Source organism: Pelecanus crispus, chromosome 6 (genome assembly GCF_030463565.1).
Source record: "Pelecanus crispus isolate bPelCri1 chromosome 6, bPelCri1.pri, whole genome shotgun sequence".
Taxonomy (NCBI): Eukaryota; Metazoa; Chordata; class Aves; order Pelecaniformes; family Pelecanidae; genus Pelecanus; species Pelecanus crispus.
This window is the reverse complement of record NC_134648.1, coordinates 31,879,755-31,896,149: the sequence shown is the minus strand read 5'-3', so window position 1 is coordinate 31,896,149 and position 16,395 is coordinate 31,879,755. Positions and strand designations below refer to the sequence as shown.

Genomic DNA, 16,395 nt, shown 5'->3' with positions numbered 1-16,395 from the left:
TATACTGGAGACTTTACCTACCATGAGACTATCATTTCTGCTCACAGAGCTGGCATCTCCTCTTGCTCCTAGAGATGGATTCATACCTGGTTTCAGCTTGGTCTCATGCAGGCAGCCAAAAGAGGATACAAAATCTGCTAATTTTTCCCACTCCAGACTTCATGCTTTCCACTTATCTTACTTTATTCGTAGAATATCTACTCTGAGGTAGTCTTTAGTGTCCCTATGTTCTCTTCCTCCAAATCCTCCTTGAAATCTGCTTCTACCCATTTGCCTTTACAAAATTGTTAGTCAGCAAATATAAGGAAAATTATTTTTTTTTAACATTTACTGACTGACAATTTTATCCTTCATCCACCTTCTTAAGCTACTCACTTGCTCCTTCTCTCACCCACACTTCTTGTTCTACTTGTTTTCTCCTTCCCTCACTTGTTTTCTTAGAGCAGACTCTTTTAGGACATGGACTTTTTTCTTACTGAACATTTTGCAAGCACTTAGCACACTGTGGGTTCTGCCTTAATCCACAAAAAAGCTCCACCATCTCTTGCCATTGTCAGCAAACCATGTAGCAATGGTAGCCAGGGACAAAAAGTATCGTAACTTGCATGAAACAGGGGAGAGAAAACACAGGTTGCCAAAGGAAAGGACTCAGAGGAGGCAGAGAACACGTTTTCTTGCTGAAGTCAGATTAACCTTAATAGGGTGGGGTCCTCCCACACTGCTACCTGCTCATGGAATAAATGAGGACGCTGGGATTACAGGAAGGTTTGTGATGCACGAAACCTCAGCTCCATCACGTTGCTATCAACTGCAGAAGAGGAGGCTGAGGGGAGACCTTATCACTCTCTACAATGACCTGAAAGGAGGTTGTAGTGAGGTGGGTGTTGGTCTCTTCTCCCAAGTACCTAGTGATAGGACAAGAGGAAATGGGCTCAAGCTGTGTCAGGGGAGGTTTAGATTGGATAGTAGGAAAAATTTCTTCATGGAAAGGGTAGTCAAGCATTGGAACAGGCTTCCCAGAGAGGTGGTGGAGTCACCATCCCTGGAAGTGTTCAAAAAACAGGTAGACGTGGCACTCTGGGACATGGTTTAGTGGGCACGGTGGTGTTGGGTTGATGGTTGGAATGATGATCTTAGAGGTCCTTTCCAATCTTAATGATTCCTAGTTTTTACTTTCATTATAAATGATCCAGCCACCAAGCCAGGAAACATGAAATTGCTACTCTCCCCTTAATTGGTTTAGTGCTGAACTTGGTAATGTTAGTTTAATGGTTGGACTGGATGATCTTAAAGTTCTTTTCCAACCTAAACAATTCTATGATTCTATGATTTCACAGATTGTTTCATACATTTTGAGGTAAAACTATTATGACTGTTTACTTTGCCTGCCTGCAGAGCACAGGCCATAAAAAACTGCTGTTCAATTTATATATCAAGTCTGCACATTCTGTTTGTTTAATATATATACAGTCGAAACCTATGTGGCTTTAAATTTCTGTTGTTGGATCTTGGTATTTCTGTTTCTGAAGGGTTAAAGAGAGGTCTCTGGATGGATAAATCATCAGGCAGAAATACCACACATACGGGCAACCACATGCTTGCAGCCAGTCCTCTCCTTCATCCGATCCACATAATAGCCTGCTATTTTATGCTTCCTTTGTTTCTTGACCTCAAAAGATTCTACCCTTTCTGAAACTTTTGACTACTGTACCTATGCGAGGGATAAACTTCCTGTAGAAGAGCATGCGTTGACACAAATTACAGATATCTTCAGGAGATGAAAGAGTGGCCCATGGACTAGTTCATTTTAACCTGTTACCCTAAAGAAACAGACACCATGAACATAGTTCCACCTCAGCAGATTTCCAAAACCTGAGAAAATATCTCTAAATGTGAGATTTCCAAAGTCCAAAGAAAAAAAAATCTGAGATGTTACCTGCACACTGCAGCTAACTCTTTGTTGCAGTTACCTTTCCATTCAATAAATTTTTTCTGATGGATATAATCCTTATGAAATTCTAAGCCTCTCAGGAAGTTATGAGACTTTCCCAGTAGTGGACGCTTGGTCATAATGTCCTGAAACATTTCATACAACTTCCCTGACAAACAAGATGGAGGCTCGATGACAGTGACATCATCCTCAGGGGAACGTTTTTCTGAAATAGAGAAGGAACTGTGAGAAAAAACATCAGCAATCTGTTCTGCCAGGCACCTTTACTGGCTAGCTGCCCTTGCTGTCTTCCTGTGGTTCCCTCCCCTCCCTGTTTCTTGCAGTCTACTTGAAAACATATGCACATGATCAATCCCATTTAAACAAAGAGATATTTGGTTTTGTTTAAAGCAAGCACAGCTTTTGTCTTTTACTCTTTCAGATGACACACTGGCTTTGTACTTTTGTCTACAAGTAAAAGCCACCCTTCTCATTTGCAGACATGGGAGGAGTCATTTAACAGACCATGAGCAAATTTTAAATGAAAAACATTTGTAACTAGCATGAAGTTTGCCTCTGAGTTAAAAATAAAATAAAATAAAATAAAATAAAATAAAATAAAATAAAATAAAATAAAGGTGAAAACATCACATAGTGATCATTCTGATACAGGTGAAAATCATGCTGAAAGATCCACAGTGAGGCAACACAACATGCAGCAATTTAGGGAGAACATGTGAGAGATTATTCACAAACAGTAGCAATAGTGTATCTTTCTTAATCCTCTTCTGAATAGGAAGCACTGTCTCATCAAAAATAAATACTGATTTTGAAACTCTTACCTATATCTACCATATCTTTGGCCCATCGTTCCCAGAATTCATTGGAATTTGAAGACCAGTACAAGCCATCCAGCAAATTCCTAGTAAAGATGTTTGTCCAAAGACCTGCAAGTCAAACCACATGGGAAAAATACTGCACCACCACATATTAACCACTGGCTATTACAAGTATCCATGCTACATACTATTGGCCCATGTGAACTGACCCTGTCATGATACAGCTTAAGCAGTAGGTCTCACAGAGTTCAAAAATAATGGTGTCAGCACTTCAGTGCTCTCTCTCAAGAGGTAACCACACACAGACCATCCACTGTATAGTACAGAGTAACAAAATAAGTGGTATCCATCACCCAAACAACGTTTTAGAGTGTCTACTGTGTACTTGGGAAAGAAAGCAGGCTTTGAAAGCATGGTGAAGCCATATAAGCATAAGGCCCTTCTTTAAACTGATTTATTCTTTAAATTTATCTAAGACCCATTTTTTCCTTTCAGGCATGTTTTGTTTCTGTGAAGCGCAACTGGTCCAGGATCAAAATAGAATTGGCTCCATATGTGAGTCTGCTTTTGGAAAAGAACAAACTGTCCTTTGTCATTAAGCCCCATGCCAGGTACTCACATGAGGAACAAATTCAACCTCTAGCAGACTTCACAATGAGAGAAATACAATTTTTTCTCCACCGGACCCTTTATTTTGTATCAAAAGCTAAAATTCTGACAAGGATTTAAAATCTGCCTGGGGCATGTGGATTCCTCTGACTAGCTGCTTTTCCCTTTTTCTTCGCCTTTAGAGGCAGAAGAGCCAGTCAAAGCAGTTGCTGGAGGTTAAAAGGGCTTTCTTCATCCTTATGGGCAGGGAATATTAGTGACACCATTCTCAACCCACGAAGTCCAGATGGTTCTCACTTTTGTGGGTTGTTCTAGATGAGTTATATTTTATTTTCAGCTCCTTCCAATTCTACCCCAGCAATGTGTTATCTAGAAATATAGTTGATGAAGTTGAAGAGTTGATGACTGGTCAGGGAAGAAAGGCTTATTGTTTCCTCAACTTGCCTTCCCCACCTTCTTGTTTGGTTCAGAAAATGGGAAGGGGAACCATGCTGCAACTTTCCCAAATCTGCCCAGGCTACAAGGGAGGACAGGAAGAAAGAAGCTTTACAAAAAGCAGAAGTGTACAAAAGGGGTACAAAGCCCATTGAATCAAGACCTAGAGCAGACCTGCTGGCAAGGAGTTTTGTACATTGACCAGTGGCTAGCTAGCACCATGCTTTCTACCATGTTGTGATTAACTATATTGCACTGCTAGGTCACCTTCCAGATAGCAGATCCGAGATTCTGGCAGCTTCTTCACTCGCCTTCCCATGAAGAATTCACTGTCAAAATATTCTGAACGAATGGCGGCTCCGTATTTTGGTATGGCCACCTCGTAAGGAGAGAACTCCGCCCACTCTACAAAAGAATTGACACATAGCATATTTACTGTAATAAAATAAGAAAACAAAACCTTCCCCTGTGGATAAAGCTATCCACAAGCTCCATGGATCTTCCTTTTCTCAGCAGCTCCGTCCTATCAGTGGCTTTGTATTGCAAACTACACTGCCTAGTTCAATGCAAACTGAGAGATGATTTGCATACAAAAGAAAGTAGCTTTTTCAGCTCAGAAAGAGTCTAACGTTAGTTTCAAAAGCTTAGATATATATTTCTATATAAAGAATCTGGGATCCCACTTGCATCTCTAAATCAAGAGCATCAAATGTACAACATGCAAGTGTGATCCAGCCTGCAAGGAATGACTGGCACGAAACCTCTACTAACCCAAACTTGTCAGTCTACGTGATATAACAAAGCAGCCTGAGGACACATCAGCTCCAAACTAGAAAGTATCACAGTGTGGGCATGGCTGTGCAGTTTCCTGATTCAAGCTGTCCTGTACAGGTATTGCAGTAGAACAGTAGCTACAAACCTAACCAAATGTAAGTACTAACTGTTTTTTCTTTTCAGTATCTGCTCATTTTAATACCTTTTGTTGAATGTAGCCTGTCTCCATTTAAAGGGTGTCATATCACACCCATCATAGTAATCATACTCCACTCCATTTTCATACCCTCATCAGTGTAGTATTCGGGGAAGTGACAATTACATTTCACAGCACCTCTACAAACTAAGGAACCATCAAAGCCATTTTATAGGTGTGGAACTGAGGCAGAAAAAGATCATATGATTTGCCCACACTCACTCACAATGTCTGTGGCAAAACTAGAACTTCAGCCCAGATCTTCAGAAATACCCTGTTTGTGCCTGAGGATGTTATCCAGCAGATCTGCTCTTTCTAATCAACACCCAGCAGTTCACAAAAAAGACAAACATTTTATTAAAAGATGAATACTGAGTCAGGGCAAGCAACAGATGTATTCCCATTTTATTCTCCACACACACGCACCCTCCCTCCAAATTCTCTTTAGTCCCTACTCAGAGTCAGAAGAAACTCTATGAATATTTACCTCTAAATTTGAAAGTACTGAACTTTTCCTCTTTCACATTGAGGACTGCATAGAAAGGCAATGGGTTTTGTCCATGCTCCAATGCCCTGCGCTGGTCTGTGAGTTTGTACTTTCTTGGCTAATCAAAGAGATAAGAAAATCACAGTAAACCTCCGGAAGTGCATAACGCAGAAACACCGACACAATCTACCTGAGTACAGATGTTTTACAACCCAGGGGAATCTGTGAGTCGCATTTTTATGAGAGACCTCTTCCTTCCTGTTCCTGCACTTTTCTTCCTGGTTGCCTTTTTGATATCTACTAACCTCTTCATTAATATCCAAGTGCCTCGATTGCCTGCATCCCACAGATCTTTACCAAGGCTGAGACTAATGTTCATGTGAGGACAGATTACTCTAGCTCTGAAGTGTCCAACTAGAAACAGACTTTAAAAGACCTGACTTTTCAGGGGGAATTGCTCAGTTCTTTCTGAAAGTTAGCCTACTGAAGTTGCTAGCTGTTAGGCACTCCGGTAACAGAGGCACCTTCAAACCATTGGCTACTCTGGAAAATCCTGGCTACAATATCCTCTGTCATTATTTACAAATCACACTGGGATGCCTCAGTCATTTTGGATTTGTTCCACACATTACGTCATGCCCTTAAAGAGTAAAGCTCTAAAGAAAATGAGTGGATGTTTCCCAAATGTGTGGCAGGACCATGTACATACCCGTTCATGTAAGAACATTTCCTGAACAAGTGACCACAAAGTTGTAAAAGATGACACATGTCCTGCTTTTGCCCTTTCAGCAAGTTCCTTGTGATAATACTTCAGATGCTCTATAGACATAAGGTTGAGCTTGCATTTTGTCACTTGTTCTTTCACTGCCTTAAGTGGCCCCTCCAGAGACTTCTGTGACCAGTCAGCATGTTCATACAGGTCTGCTAGGGTCCTAAAGAAATGTGAGAAAATCATCCATTTATTTGGATGGTTTGGAAAATTACTATATTTACCCAACTACTTTCACCAAAGAAGAGAATCAGCAAGCCTAAACTGAAGTTATGATCAAGAGCCAACAGTAATAGCTTTACCAGGGAATTACGTTCACTTATTAACAATGTAAGACTTCGAAAGAGAGGCATCTCTCTCACTGTGTGGAAATGTAGTGTCACAGTCATTCCAAATACAAATCTCATTTTCTATACGCACCATGTTGAGCCAGAAGCCCCAGTGACATAGGTAACACAGTCCAACAGATTTAGCTTCTGAAGAGCTAAGAGGTGGCCAAACATAGCTGACATTGCTCTGAGGCCTCCACCTGTTGCCATAACAGCTATTACTGGGACCTGTTCAAAACATAAGTATTATCTTCAAAAAGTTACTCACTTGCCTACTTGGAAAAGTCTAATTACAGCTCTTATAATTTCCTCAGCAGAATTCATTGGAGGACAGTGAAATTAAATCAATATTCAGCCAGCCTTTACCAGTACCTTCTTTAAATTCACCTCCAGATACTCAGTGGGTTCCCTTAATCCCAAAGCTTGGATGAGTTTGAATATGCAGTGATTTTAACTTTCCTTCCTCCCCTTGTTCTTTATAATTGGAATTGCAATGATTGATAACAGATAATGATAAGATTTTATTATAACTAACAAAATTTCAATAAATGTAATTAGAGAATGGATTCAAGGAAGTCCTGAGAAGAGTTCAAAAAAAATATATTAAGCAAACAAAACGATTCTTTGGACAGTATGCAATCAACAAATATAATTCCAGCGAGAAAATAGACGTTCACTTAAAAATTCATCCTGGATCTTGGCAACAAAACATACTTCAGCTGGAGCTTGTTATAAAATATTCTTTCGCTACCCTAAAGAATATTGACTTTTGTGAAAAGTGTTCTGAAAATGAAAAAAAAGGTAAGCCGTAAGCCTAAAGAAGGGAATTACAATGATTTCATAATATCTCTATGAGGCGAATTTCAAATACTTCTGTCTTCCTACTTGGTTTGGGTTGTCTGGCTAGGCTGTGTCTAACACAATGTACCAACGCCTCATATATTGCTGACCCGCTGCATCACACTGTTGGAAACTTTGGCTTTGAAGGGTGGTATATTATGTCCTTGGGAATTTGACCCTTTGAAAAGAATGGAGGCATGAATAGCTGAGCTGAAATTTTAGATGAGTATGTGGTATGCCACACTGAGAACTTCTGTTCTGCTGCCATTCAAATCAATGGGTTTGTCATCAACATGCAAAAACTACTAGAAATTTTGTGGGGAGTTGTGCCAAACCTAATTCAACAGACCCACACCCCATGCTTGGATTCCAACTCACAGACCTCGTGTCCATGTAGATCTCTTTCCAGATGAAGAACCCTTTTCAGGGCACTGGCAACCACTCTCTTCCTTTTTTGCAAGAATTCTTGCTCTTCTTGGCACAGATCATACCCTAAGCGCACATCTAGTTTTTCTGTGCTGAAACATAAATAAATCCAGAGGCACAGGATTGGTGTATAAAATGTATATGGATCTATTTTCAGCAACTGCAGTCTACTAAATATCATAAAAAATCATGATTCACTGTTCAGATTTAGAGACAGAAATGCAGCTTCCAGTTTCAAAGAAATCAACTGCTTCGCTTCTACATGGTCTATTTTCTGATGTTTCAGTGTAAGTTTTACTGCCAGCTAAGGATAGCAAATTTGAAAAAAGAAAGGCTACTTTGTGTCTTTCAGTAGCTTTGTAAGCTGAATCCTTTCTATTTCTGCTTCATATAATTTCTGAGCAAAGCGTGACTTGAACCTAAGATGGTCTTCCATGGGGATTTGTATCACAGATTTATCTGGAACCAGTACAATGAAAAAGATAGTCAAATAATTTTGGTCTATTTGCTGTCTGTCTCATTATTTTACAGTGTAACATTTCGTCTTCCCTAGCTTGTGCTTCTTTCTACTGATATCACCAGAGCCACAAATCTATTTTCTTAAGAATACCTGTGTGGTTTAAGTAATGTATGGACTCTGGATGTTTTGCTTATTTCAGATTCCCTTTTCTCTCTGCCTTCTTCCCGCTTTTGTGTCCCTTTGGAAGAAGCCTCCAATCTCAGTCTTTGGTTCTTTGATGCAAAGGACACTGAGCAACTATGCTACTCACTGTTCAAAATTCTTATAATTTTTTTTTTGCATCTTGGCATGACTCTTTTGCCCCAAGGACATTTAACTTTGATCTGTTGTTGATGACTCTTCAACGGTGAATTAACTATTGTTATATTTTGCCCCTAGACTTGTGCATTCCTTGTATCTAAATAAAGGATACTCTGTTCTAGAATTCACAGTTCAAAGAGCAAAAAAAAACCTTTAGAGAAAAAAACAGTCCTCTTACCAATCATTTAGTTGGAGGTACAACTGCAGTGGCACATTCTGTAAACAAAGAAATGAGAGTAGGAACATGAATGACTGGGAAAAAGAGAAGTTTTGAAATGCTGATTTTCAGCGTCTCCTGGAATGCCCCACCACTACCACCCTGCATACAGTTTTTTGGAAAACTGTAGTGGGAAAGAGAAGGAAAGCAACTAAATACCGAACATATTCTACAGAGAAGCAAAAGAGGCAGGAGGAGTCGAAGTGACTAGATGAATGGGCTGTGAAACAGGATTTCTTCCTCACTGTGAATATACCTCCATGTACCATCCTAACCCAGCAGCAGCATCACATTGCCACCCTCCTGTTCTTGAGGATGAAGAGCAGTAGCCAGATAAGGACAGTGATAGAAGAGGAAATACAAGTCACCACATCCTTCCAAAAACCTACTGGAGGTAAAAAAGAGTCCAAACAGAGGGGTGGGGAATCACTAGTGGTGAAACAGACATTCATTCTCCCTTCTCTTTATGGGAAAGGCTGCTGAGAAATTCTTCTCCTCCTATTTTTGCCTCTCATTTGCTGCAAGGTCTGGGAAAGGATGTCTGGCTGTTGTTATCAGATTCACCTGGCCACACAGCAGCATTACTACTGCTTTTAAAGCAACTTAGAGTTGTATCTCTCCACCAGTTACCATCCTGACTGTACGCATAGAAGAAAGTGACAGAATTGTTCTCTGAGGGCAAGATTTGACTCATCTAACTTTAGCCATCTAAAATTTAGGTATACAGACTGAGCCAGCCACCCAGGCTTGATAAAGAGCAGTGGGGCATCCCAAAGCCTTGCTAGGGGTATTGAATATTGTCTTTTAACCATGTAAGGACAGCAGAAGTTGGTCTTAAATGCATCTAAAACTGGCCAGGATGAATTCCCAATTACTAATTTTATGGACAGAAAATGGGTATTTCTCTGAGAAAACTAACCTTTTTCACAGAAAACTTGTATTTGCACAAAATTCTCACTCAGACTTACTAACTGAATTTTTTTTTAAAATGTTATGGTGTTAAATACTGAGGGTTACTCTGCTCTTCTCTCCAAAAGATCACATAAATGGTGAAGCACTTACATGTCTTACAGGGAGGATTACTTTCACTTTATGTCCAACAGGAAGAAATTTCAGTGGTACTGTTAAGATGTCACTTAAATTGCTATTGTCATCTTCCTTATCACAAACTTTCTACAGAGAACAAAAAACATGTTTGTTATTCATAGAATAGAAACAATCCAGTTCTTCACTGTTTTGGTGACACTGGAAATAAGCAAGCAGTATGAACAGTAGTAATGTATAGTGCCCATTACCTGCAGCCTGATTTTTAGAACTGGTTCCCAAGCCTTCACACAATGGAAGTAGAAAGTATCTGTGTCCTCTGTAGTTTTCTGTGTTCCCTCATGAGATGCAGACACCGTAAGCACGAGATTTTTACCCTCTAGTGAAAACAGATTTGTTTAGAGGATAATACCGTTGTTCGGGTAAAATAGCTAACAAAGTTGGTAAACTTTCTGCTGGAGTCATTCTCTGTGGTAACTCCTCCGTAAGCTGCCACACTGGCAAGTCTCCTACAGCACAGGAACTGGTCCTCCTCCCTTTACCCCATAGCCTGGAGTGCTCCCAGAGTCAGCACTCTCTCATACTTCCACCAGCAAAGATTACTGTGTCCAGATTTGAGAGCTTCAAGGAAAAGACACAGAGATCAGCATTGCAACTGGAGGCCGTTCAGGGACTTTCACTGTGTTATGTTTTATTGTCTTCAGAACATTTAGTCGTCTCTGTATCCTAAAGTGCCTCCATCTGGGTCTGAATGACTATGATAGGGTTGATTTGGTCATGTCCTCACTTCACAGAGAAATTGGCATACCTTTCAAATACCTCCTGCTTTCATTAATGTCCACTTGCACTTCCAAGCAGCAAACCTCACGGGACTGTAAAAGACAGGATTGGGAAAGTGTGAAGATAGCAAATGCCACATCTGCAGCAAATAATGAAACATCATGCAGGCAACCACTAGCTATAATATAGAGCCAACTAAACTGGTCTCTATGCTGGAAGCAATCCAGCTGCACAAGAGTAAATTCAGAGCTCATTATCCCAGGACAGTAGCCCAGTTACACTGCTTCAGAACTAGCTTGTCCATACCATGGTGCATTGCCAGAGGTTGTTATACCCATTCAAATTATCCCAAAATCAGGAAACTCTGTACAACACACTGTTGCCCAAACTGCTGCACATATATCTGATAATTATTTAGGAAGGGTGCGGGAAGACACCTGATGATGAGTTTCTGTGTATTGTGGCAGTGATTAGTCTGCAAGGCATCTTCTTGCTGGTCCTGATGTAGGGAGATCATGGATTTATTCCACCCTACCCTCCACCTGAGTCATTCCAGTTCACCTTTAATAACTCATGCCAGGACAGTTTTCCAAGCCATTTCAGGAACAATGCATGCCAATCATTACAGCTCTTATGCCTCACACAGAAAATGAGGGGGAAAGAACAGAATATGTGTTACTTTGCCTCAAGGGTATTAAAGGCTAGCATCTGGAAATCATGCACAGGCTTGGAGTGGTTGGCATGAAGTACTTTGTACTCCTTAGCTGCTGGGCCAGCCCAAGGAGATAGGTAATGTACCACATGATGACTAATACCAAAAGAGGACTCTGTGTTTCAACAGCTAAAATAACTCTTTTTTAAAAAACTCATTTCCCAAAGAGCTGTTACATTAGATAACCTTCCAGTCATAAGCACACTGAATACTCACTATTGCCTTCTACACTGTCATCCCCTTTATAACCTTTGTTTTTCCTGCCAAGTGCCATACTATATTATATGAAACACAAGCAGTTTTCACTTTGAACACCAACAAATATGGGGTTCTGCAACATTAATAAACCACAGCTGGGCAAAATATTGGCATCTGTAATATCTGAGGACTTCAAGAAACACAGCTTCTATTTTTGCATGGAGAGTGCAACAGTTAAGCCATAACGAATGGGAATCGTCCCACATCTTTCACTTTATAATGCACACCATGCTCTTATCTATCATGGTAGCTTCTGTTCTCTCTATAAAATGTCAGATGGTTGGGGGGAAGAGGCGAGAATCAAAATGAGGAAAAGTCACCCCAAGCTAAATTCATATGTGAACCTTACCACTAGGACATCATTGGTAATGATGTGCTCTGGAGGGCCAGGACTGAAAAGACAGAATGAAAAAACAAACAAAAGCTGTGTGAGTATCTGGTATTTTTTAAAAATTGTAGTTTTATGACCTTTTCTGCTTAAAATTGCATACAGTTATTTTACTATCACAATTTGTTTTCTAAAAGGCATAATACATAATCACCTGCTAAGGTCATGAACCAAAATGTAGTAGCCAAACAAGAAGAAAGGCAGGAGAGCCCAAAAAAATACCAATGCTTAAAACTATATGCTAAGATACAGCAGAACAAAGACATATTGGTCTATGTGGAATCATGTCCTGCTATTAACAAATGACCATATGACTTAGGGAAAGCAAAGACTACTATTAATGTATTCTGCAAATACTTATTAGGAAAGACATTTCTGACTGTTCCAGATTATAATTTACAACTGATCACAACTGAATGGCAAATAAGAATTAGCTCCCACTGTGCTGTATGTATGACTGGAAAACACAGAGGTAAGTAATAAAAAGTCTTTGTCCCAGATATTTTACCTTGTAAGACCTAGGTCGGTCACTGAATGGATGTAGTTATTTAATACTATGAGTAATCTATAAAGTCTACTAACAGCATCTCTCATTAAGGCCAATACTCCAACATCATTCTGTTACACACATTCAAAAATGCTTTCATATATCTGAAAGGACCATTAAAGTTATGTAGTATGTAATCTTTGACTTTCTGCAGGGTATTTTACCAAGCACCACTTCCAGCCTTAAAATTCTATTTCAGCTGTAGAATGTATTTAAATGTAACTAACTAGGTTTGACTTCCAAGGATAGAGAATCCTGCACATGCCATATAACTTGAATGGTGAAAGATGTTCCTCTTATTTCTAATCTGAATCTACTCAGTCCAGTTTCCAAGCACTGCATCTCATTCTGTCCTTTTTATATATCTGGCTGTGATTGCTTCCACATTCACAGGATATGCTTATACCATCTTTTAAGGTATCTCTCATACATAAATTAAATAGATTTTCTTGAATTTCACTGTGGGAGGAATTAACCAAGAACACCAGTGATTTGCTTCTGCAGCCTTTCCATGTTTTACCTCTAAATAAGAAGCCTTATTTACAGTTCCTTCTTCTAATCATGCAGTTAGTCAGTTTTGACTGGACTATATTCCTTTTTTTTGGTAATGCTAAGCTCAAATATGCCAGAACAAGTAGTTTAGGGGCTTTTTTCAACCAAACTTCTGACAGCATTTAAAAGAGAGATAAAGTTTATCTCATGGATTTCTTTTCCTCCAGACAATGTTGATTATCACTTTGGGGGGGGTGGTCTTAATTTTATTATTTGTTGATTGTATGTTTTTTCAGTTTAACTAAGCTACTGCCTCATGGGTGACTTTTCTAATACTGTCTACATAACTCTATGTATATATTATAACAATAATACAAAACAAGTTTCCCGGTCTTTTAGAAACACCACAAGTGTTCTAGGCATTGTTCAATTAACATTAACAACTTGAAGAGCACCTCTGCTAAGTTTTACATGCATCTTGTGTAGAAGTATCACACTGTGCCAATGTTACTACATTTATGAAATACACTGAAAGGCAGAATTAGCTGGGGAAGTTAAGGTAAAAAAAAGGTTGAAACAGTGATTTTGGCTCACTGCTGGGAGGAAGAGCTGGAAGAAGTTCCTCTTTCTCCGAGATATTATTGCTCCCTGGCAGATCCATAACTTTCAGCTTTGGAATTTTACTCACATTCTTTCCATCCAGAATTCCACTTCCAAACTTTCCCATTTCTTAGTGCACCTCTCATTCTAAAAAGAAAAGGGTAAAATAAATATGGATTATTGGAGGCTGCAAGAATTTGGCACTATAGACACATCTAAAAAGCACTTCCATGGCTGACATCTCTTCTGCTAATGTTACCAAAAAAGCTGTGTATTACCGCTTTCCAAAGCTGAGATTGCAATGGAAACCACAGCCTTGGGAAGATTAATATTCTCCCATTGTGGGATATGCAGAATTATATATATTTCCAAAGATACAATCAGAGAGGGAAAGCTTGACTGAAACAGAAATATTATGGCTTTCTGTGAAGATGGTGTGCGTGGGGGAAAGGCATTGAAGCCCAGCAACAAATGTAACTAACACCAGTGTTGTTTCCATGTACAAACCATTTAAATCACATTCACACTCAATCCAGCAGAGATGAAGTAGGCAAGAGTACTCGGGACTGGACTGATTCGTTATATTTCCCAGTGACTCGCCCACTGGCTAAGTGCATGGCACCAGCCTGCAGAGTCACTAGGAAGATCCACATTAATAGCTTTCAGCATTTAGGGAAGTAGTTGTTCTTTTGGGTACGGACTGTCTCCTTCCTGCAATGAGCATGCAGCAATGCCTCAGCCACAGCTCAGACAAGCCCAGGAGTTGTCACAGACCTACCCAAGCTTTGTTCTCTGGACAACTCTCTTTCATGGGCTTCTTAACAGAATACCAAAGATGTTAGCAGAACAGGCATCCTTTTACTATGGGCTAGAGAAACCTGAATCACCTGGAAGGAAACCCAGCATGAACACCAATAGGACAAGCCTGAAAGAATCATTTAATTCAAGTGGTGAGTGGATTGTCTTCATGTTTTTAATAAAAGTTGCCATTTAACAGGAAATGTCCTCTCAGCACAGAAAAAGTGGAATAAAGCCAAAACCTAAGGAAGTTATTTATTTGGATTGTGAAAGATTGTCCTGATTTCAGCTGGGATGGAGTTAATTTTCTTCCTAGTAGCTGGTATAGAGCTGTGTTTTGGATTTAGCATGAGAATAATGTTGATAATAATATTAACTGTTGATAATAATAATAATTGTTTTAATTGTTGCCAAGTAGCGTTTATACTAGTCAAGGACTTTTTAGCTTCCCGTGCTCTGCCAGGTGCTCAAGAAGCTGGGGGGGAGCACAGCCAGGACAGCTGACCCAAACTGACCGAAGGGCTATTCCATACCATATAATGTCATGCTCAGAATATATACTGGGGTGAGCTGGCTGGGGGGCAGAGATCGGTGCTTGGGGACTGGCTGGGCATCGGTCAGTGGCTGGTGAGCAATTGCATTGTGCATCGCTTGTTTTGCATATTCTTTTACCATTATTATTATTATTACTTTCTCTTTCTTTGCCATCCTATTAAACTGCCTTTATCTCAACCCACAGGTTTTACTTCTTTTCTTTTCCGATTCTCTCCCCCATCCCACTGGTGGGGAGAGGGTGAGCGAGCGGCTGTGTGGTGCTTAGTTGCCGACTGGGGTCAAACCACGACAAAGATAAACATGACTATTTACAGATGCTAACTGTTAACATATTTTGTCCCCACAGAGACGGTGGGCATGAGAGAGAGGCGGCTTCATTTTCTGAATCTGTGAAAAGAGGTTAATGAAGTCACAAAAATCCAGCACAATTATATCTGTTTTGATGAAATATTGATAATGATACCAATACATATGGATACCTGTTTATGCAGACCCAAGTCTTACTTAACATGGAAACCAATGTGGACAATGAGGTCTTGCTGATCTCTCCATGTTTTTTCAGCCCTTACCTCTGATTTCAAAGCAAATATCTCACGGAGTGTCTCTCCGGGTCTGATTCTAGCAACATTAAAAAGAACTGTGAACTGCATGTCATCTTTGGTGAGCGGATCTTCATCACACACTGCCAATTCTAAAATGTTCTGGTAGTAGAAGAAAACAAATAAGAACTCTTATTTAGCTGCTATTACACAGAAACAAAAAAATGGTTATAGACTTTTGCAGCTGATTGACTAGCACAGTGGTAAGAATAAAGAAGCACGGTCTTTCCTTCAGCAGTTTGCTAATGTGGAACACCGTCATTAAACCCAACCTTGGGAAACTTGTCGTGGAATAGAAGGCAACTATCTATAACAGAGTGCTCCCACTATCCTGAGACAGAAAAGATGTCAGTGCACTGCACTGCACTGATAACCCGCCCAAAGAACTCACTTAGTTTCCTCATCCCCAAAATTCTCTTAACTACACAGCTTAGGGTAGGATTAAATTTGCTGCCTACTCCACAGCAACTTCTCCACCCTTCCCTTAAAACCAACAGAGGAAAAACTCTTTCTAAATTAACCATTCAAAATAGCCCAGACAAAGCATGCTACAGCAGTACTTATTTCTCTCAGGTGACAACAAAGGGAATCTGGACTAGCTCAGATGTAGGCATTTCATATAACTGATGTGTATAACTAGGTGAGGGGAACACTACTACATACGTCTGCTGTTTTGGGTTAACCTGGCAGTTGCTAATTCTGTTACACAAGCATTTTCTTAAGTTATTTAGCACAGTTGATCAACGGGGTGTCAACTGAGGATTCCCGGCTATTCAAAATGGTGAAATTTCTACCTCAACTTCTCTCTGGATCCTAAAGTAGAACATCTCATTCCAGACAGGGTTGTCAGAATTCTTGATGGTTTTGGTCTGAAGCTTTCTATTTGAAGCAGACGGCAGCCACAAGCGCACATAGCAGTCTGATGCAGTCACTGCACAGAAAAAAAATAAA

General features: G+C 39.9%; 1 protein-coding gene across 1 annotated transcript in view; it reads right to left on the bottom strand.

Moving 5' to 3' along the window:
• Positions 1-16,395, bottom strand: part of LOC104035955 (cytosolic phospholipase A2 beta-like) — a 31,840-nt gene that overhangs the window by 6,070 nt on the left and 9,375 nt on the right. The window contains exons 4-18 of the mRNA XM_075713329.1: positions 16,239-16,375; positions 15,415-15,546; positions 13,581-13,639; positions 11,815-11,857; positions 10,524-10,587; positions 9,967-10,094; positions 9,734-9,844; positions 8,633-8,670; positions 7,591-7,726; positions 6,460-6,596; positions 5,980-6,202; positions 5,271-5,388; positions 4,081-4,218; positions 2,773-2,877; positions 1,971-2,156 (exon numbers count right to left, since the gene is read on the bottom strand). Coding sequence (XP_075569444.1) covers positions 1,971-2,156; positions 2,773-2,877; positions 4,081-4,218; positions 5,271-5,388; positions 5,980-6,202; positions 6,460-6,596; positions 7,591-7,726; positions 8,633-8,670; positions 9,734-9,844; positions 9,967-10,094; positions 10,524-10,587; positions 11,815-11,857; positions 13,581-13,639; positions 15,415-15,546; positions 16,239-16,375 — 1,755 coding nt within the window. The remainder of the gene's footprint in view (positions 1-1,970; positions 2,157-2,772; positions 2,878-4,080; positions 4,219-5,270; positions 5,389-5,979; positions 6,203-6,459; positions 6,597-7,590; positions 7,727-8,632; positions 8,671-9,733; positions 9,845-9,966; positions 10,095-10,523; positions 10,588-11,814; positions 11,858-13,580; positions 13,640-15,414; positions 15,547-16,238; positions 16,376-16,395) is intronic.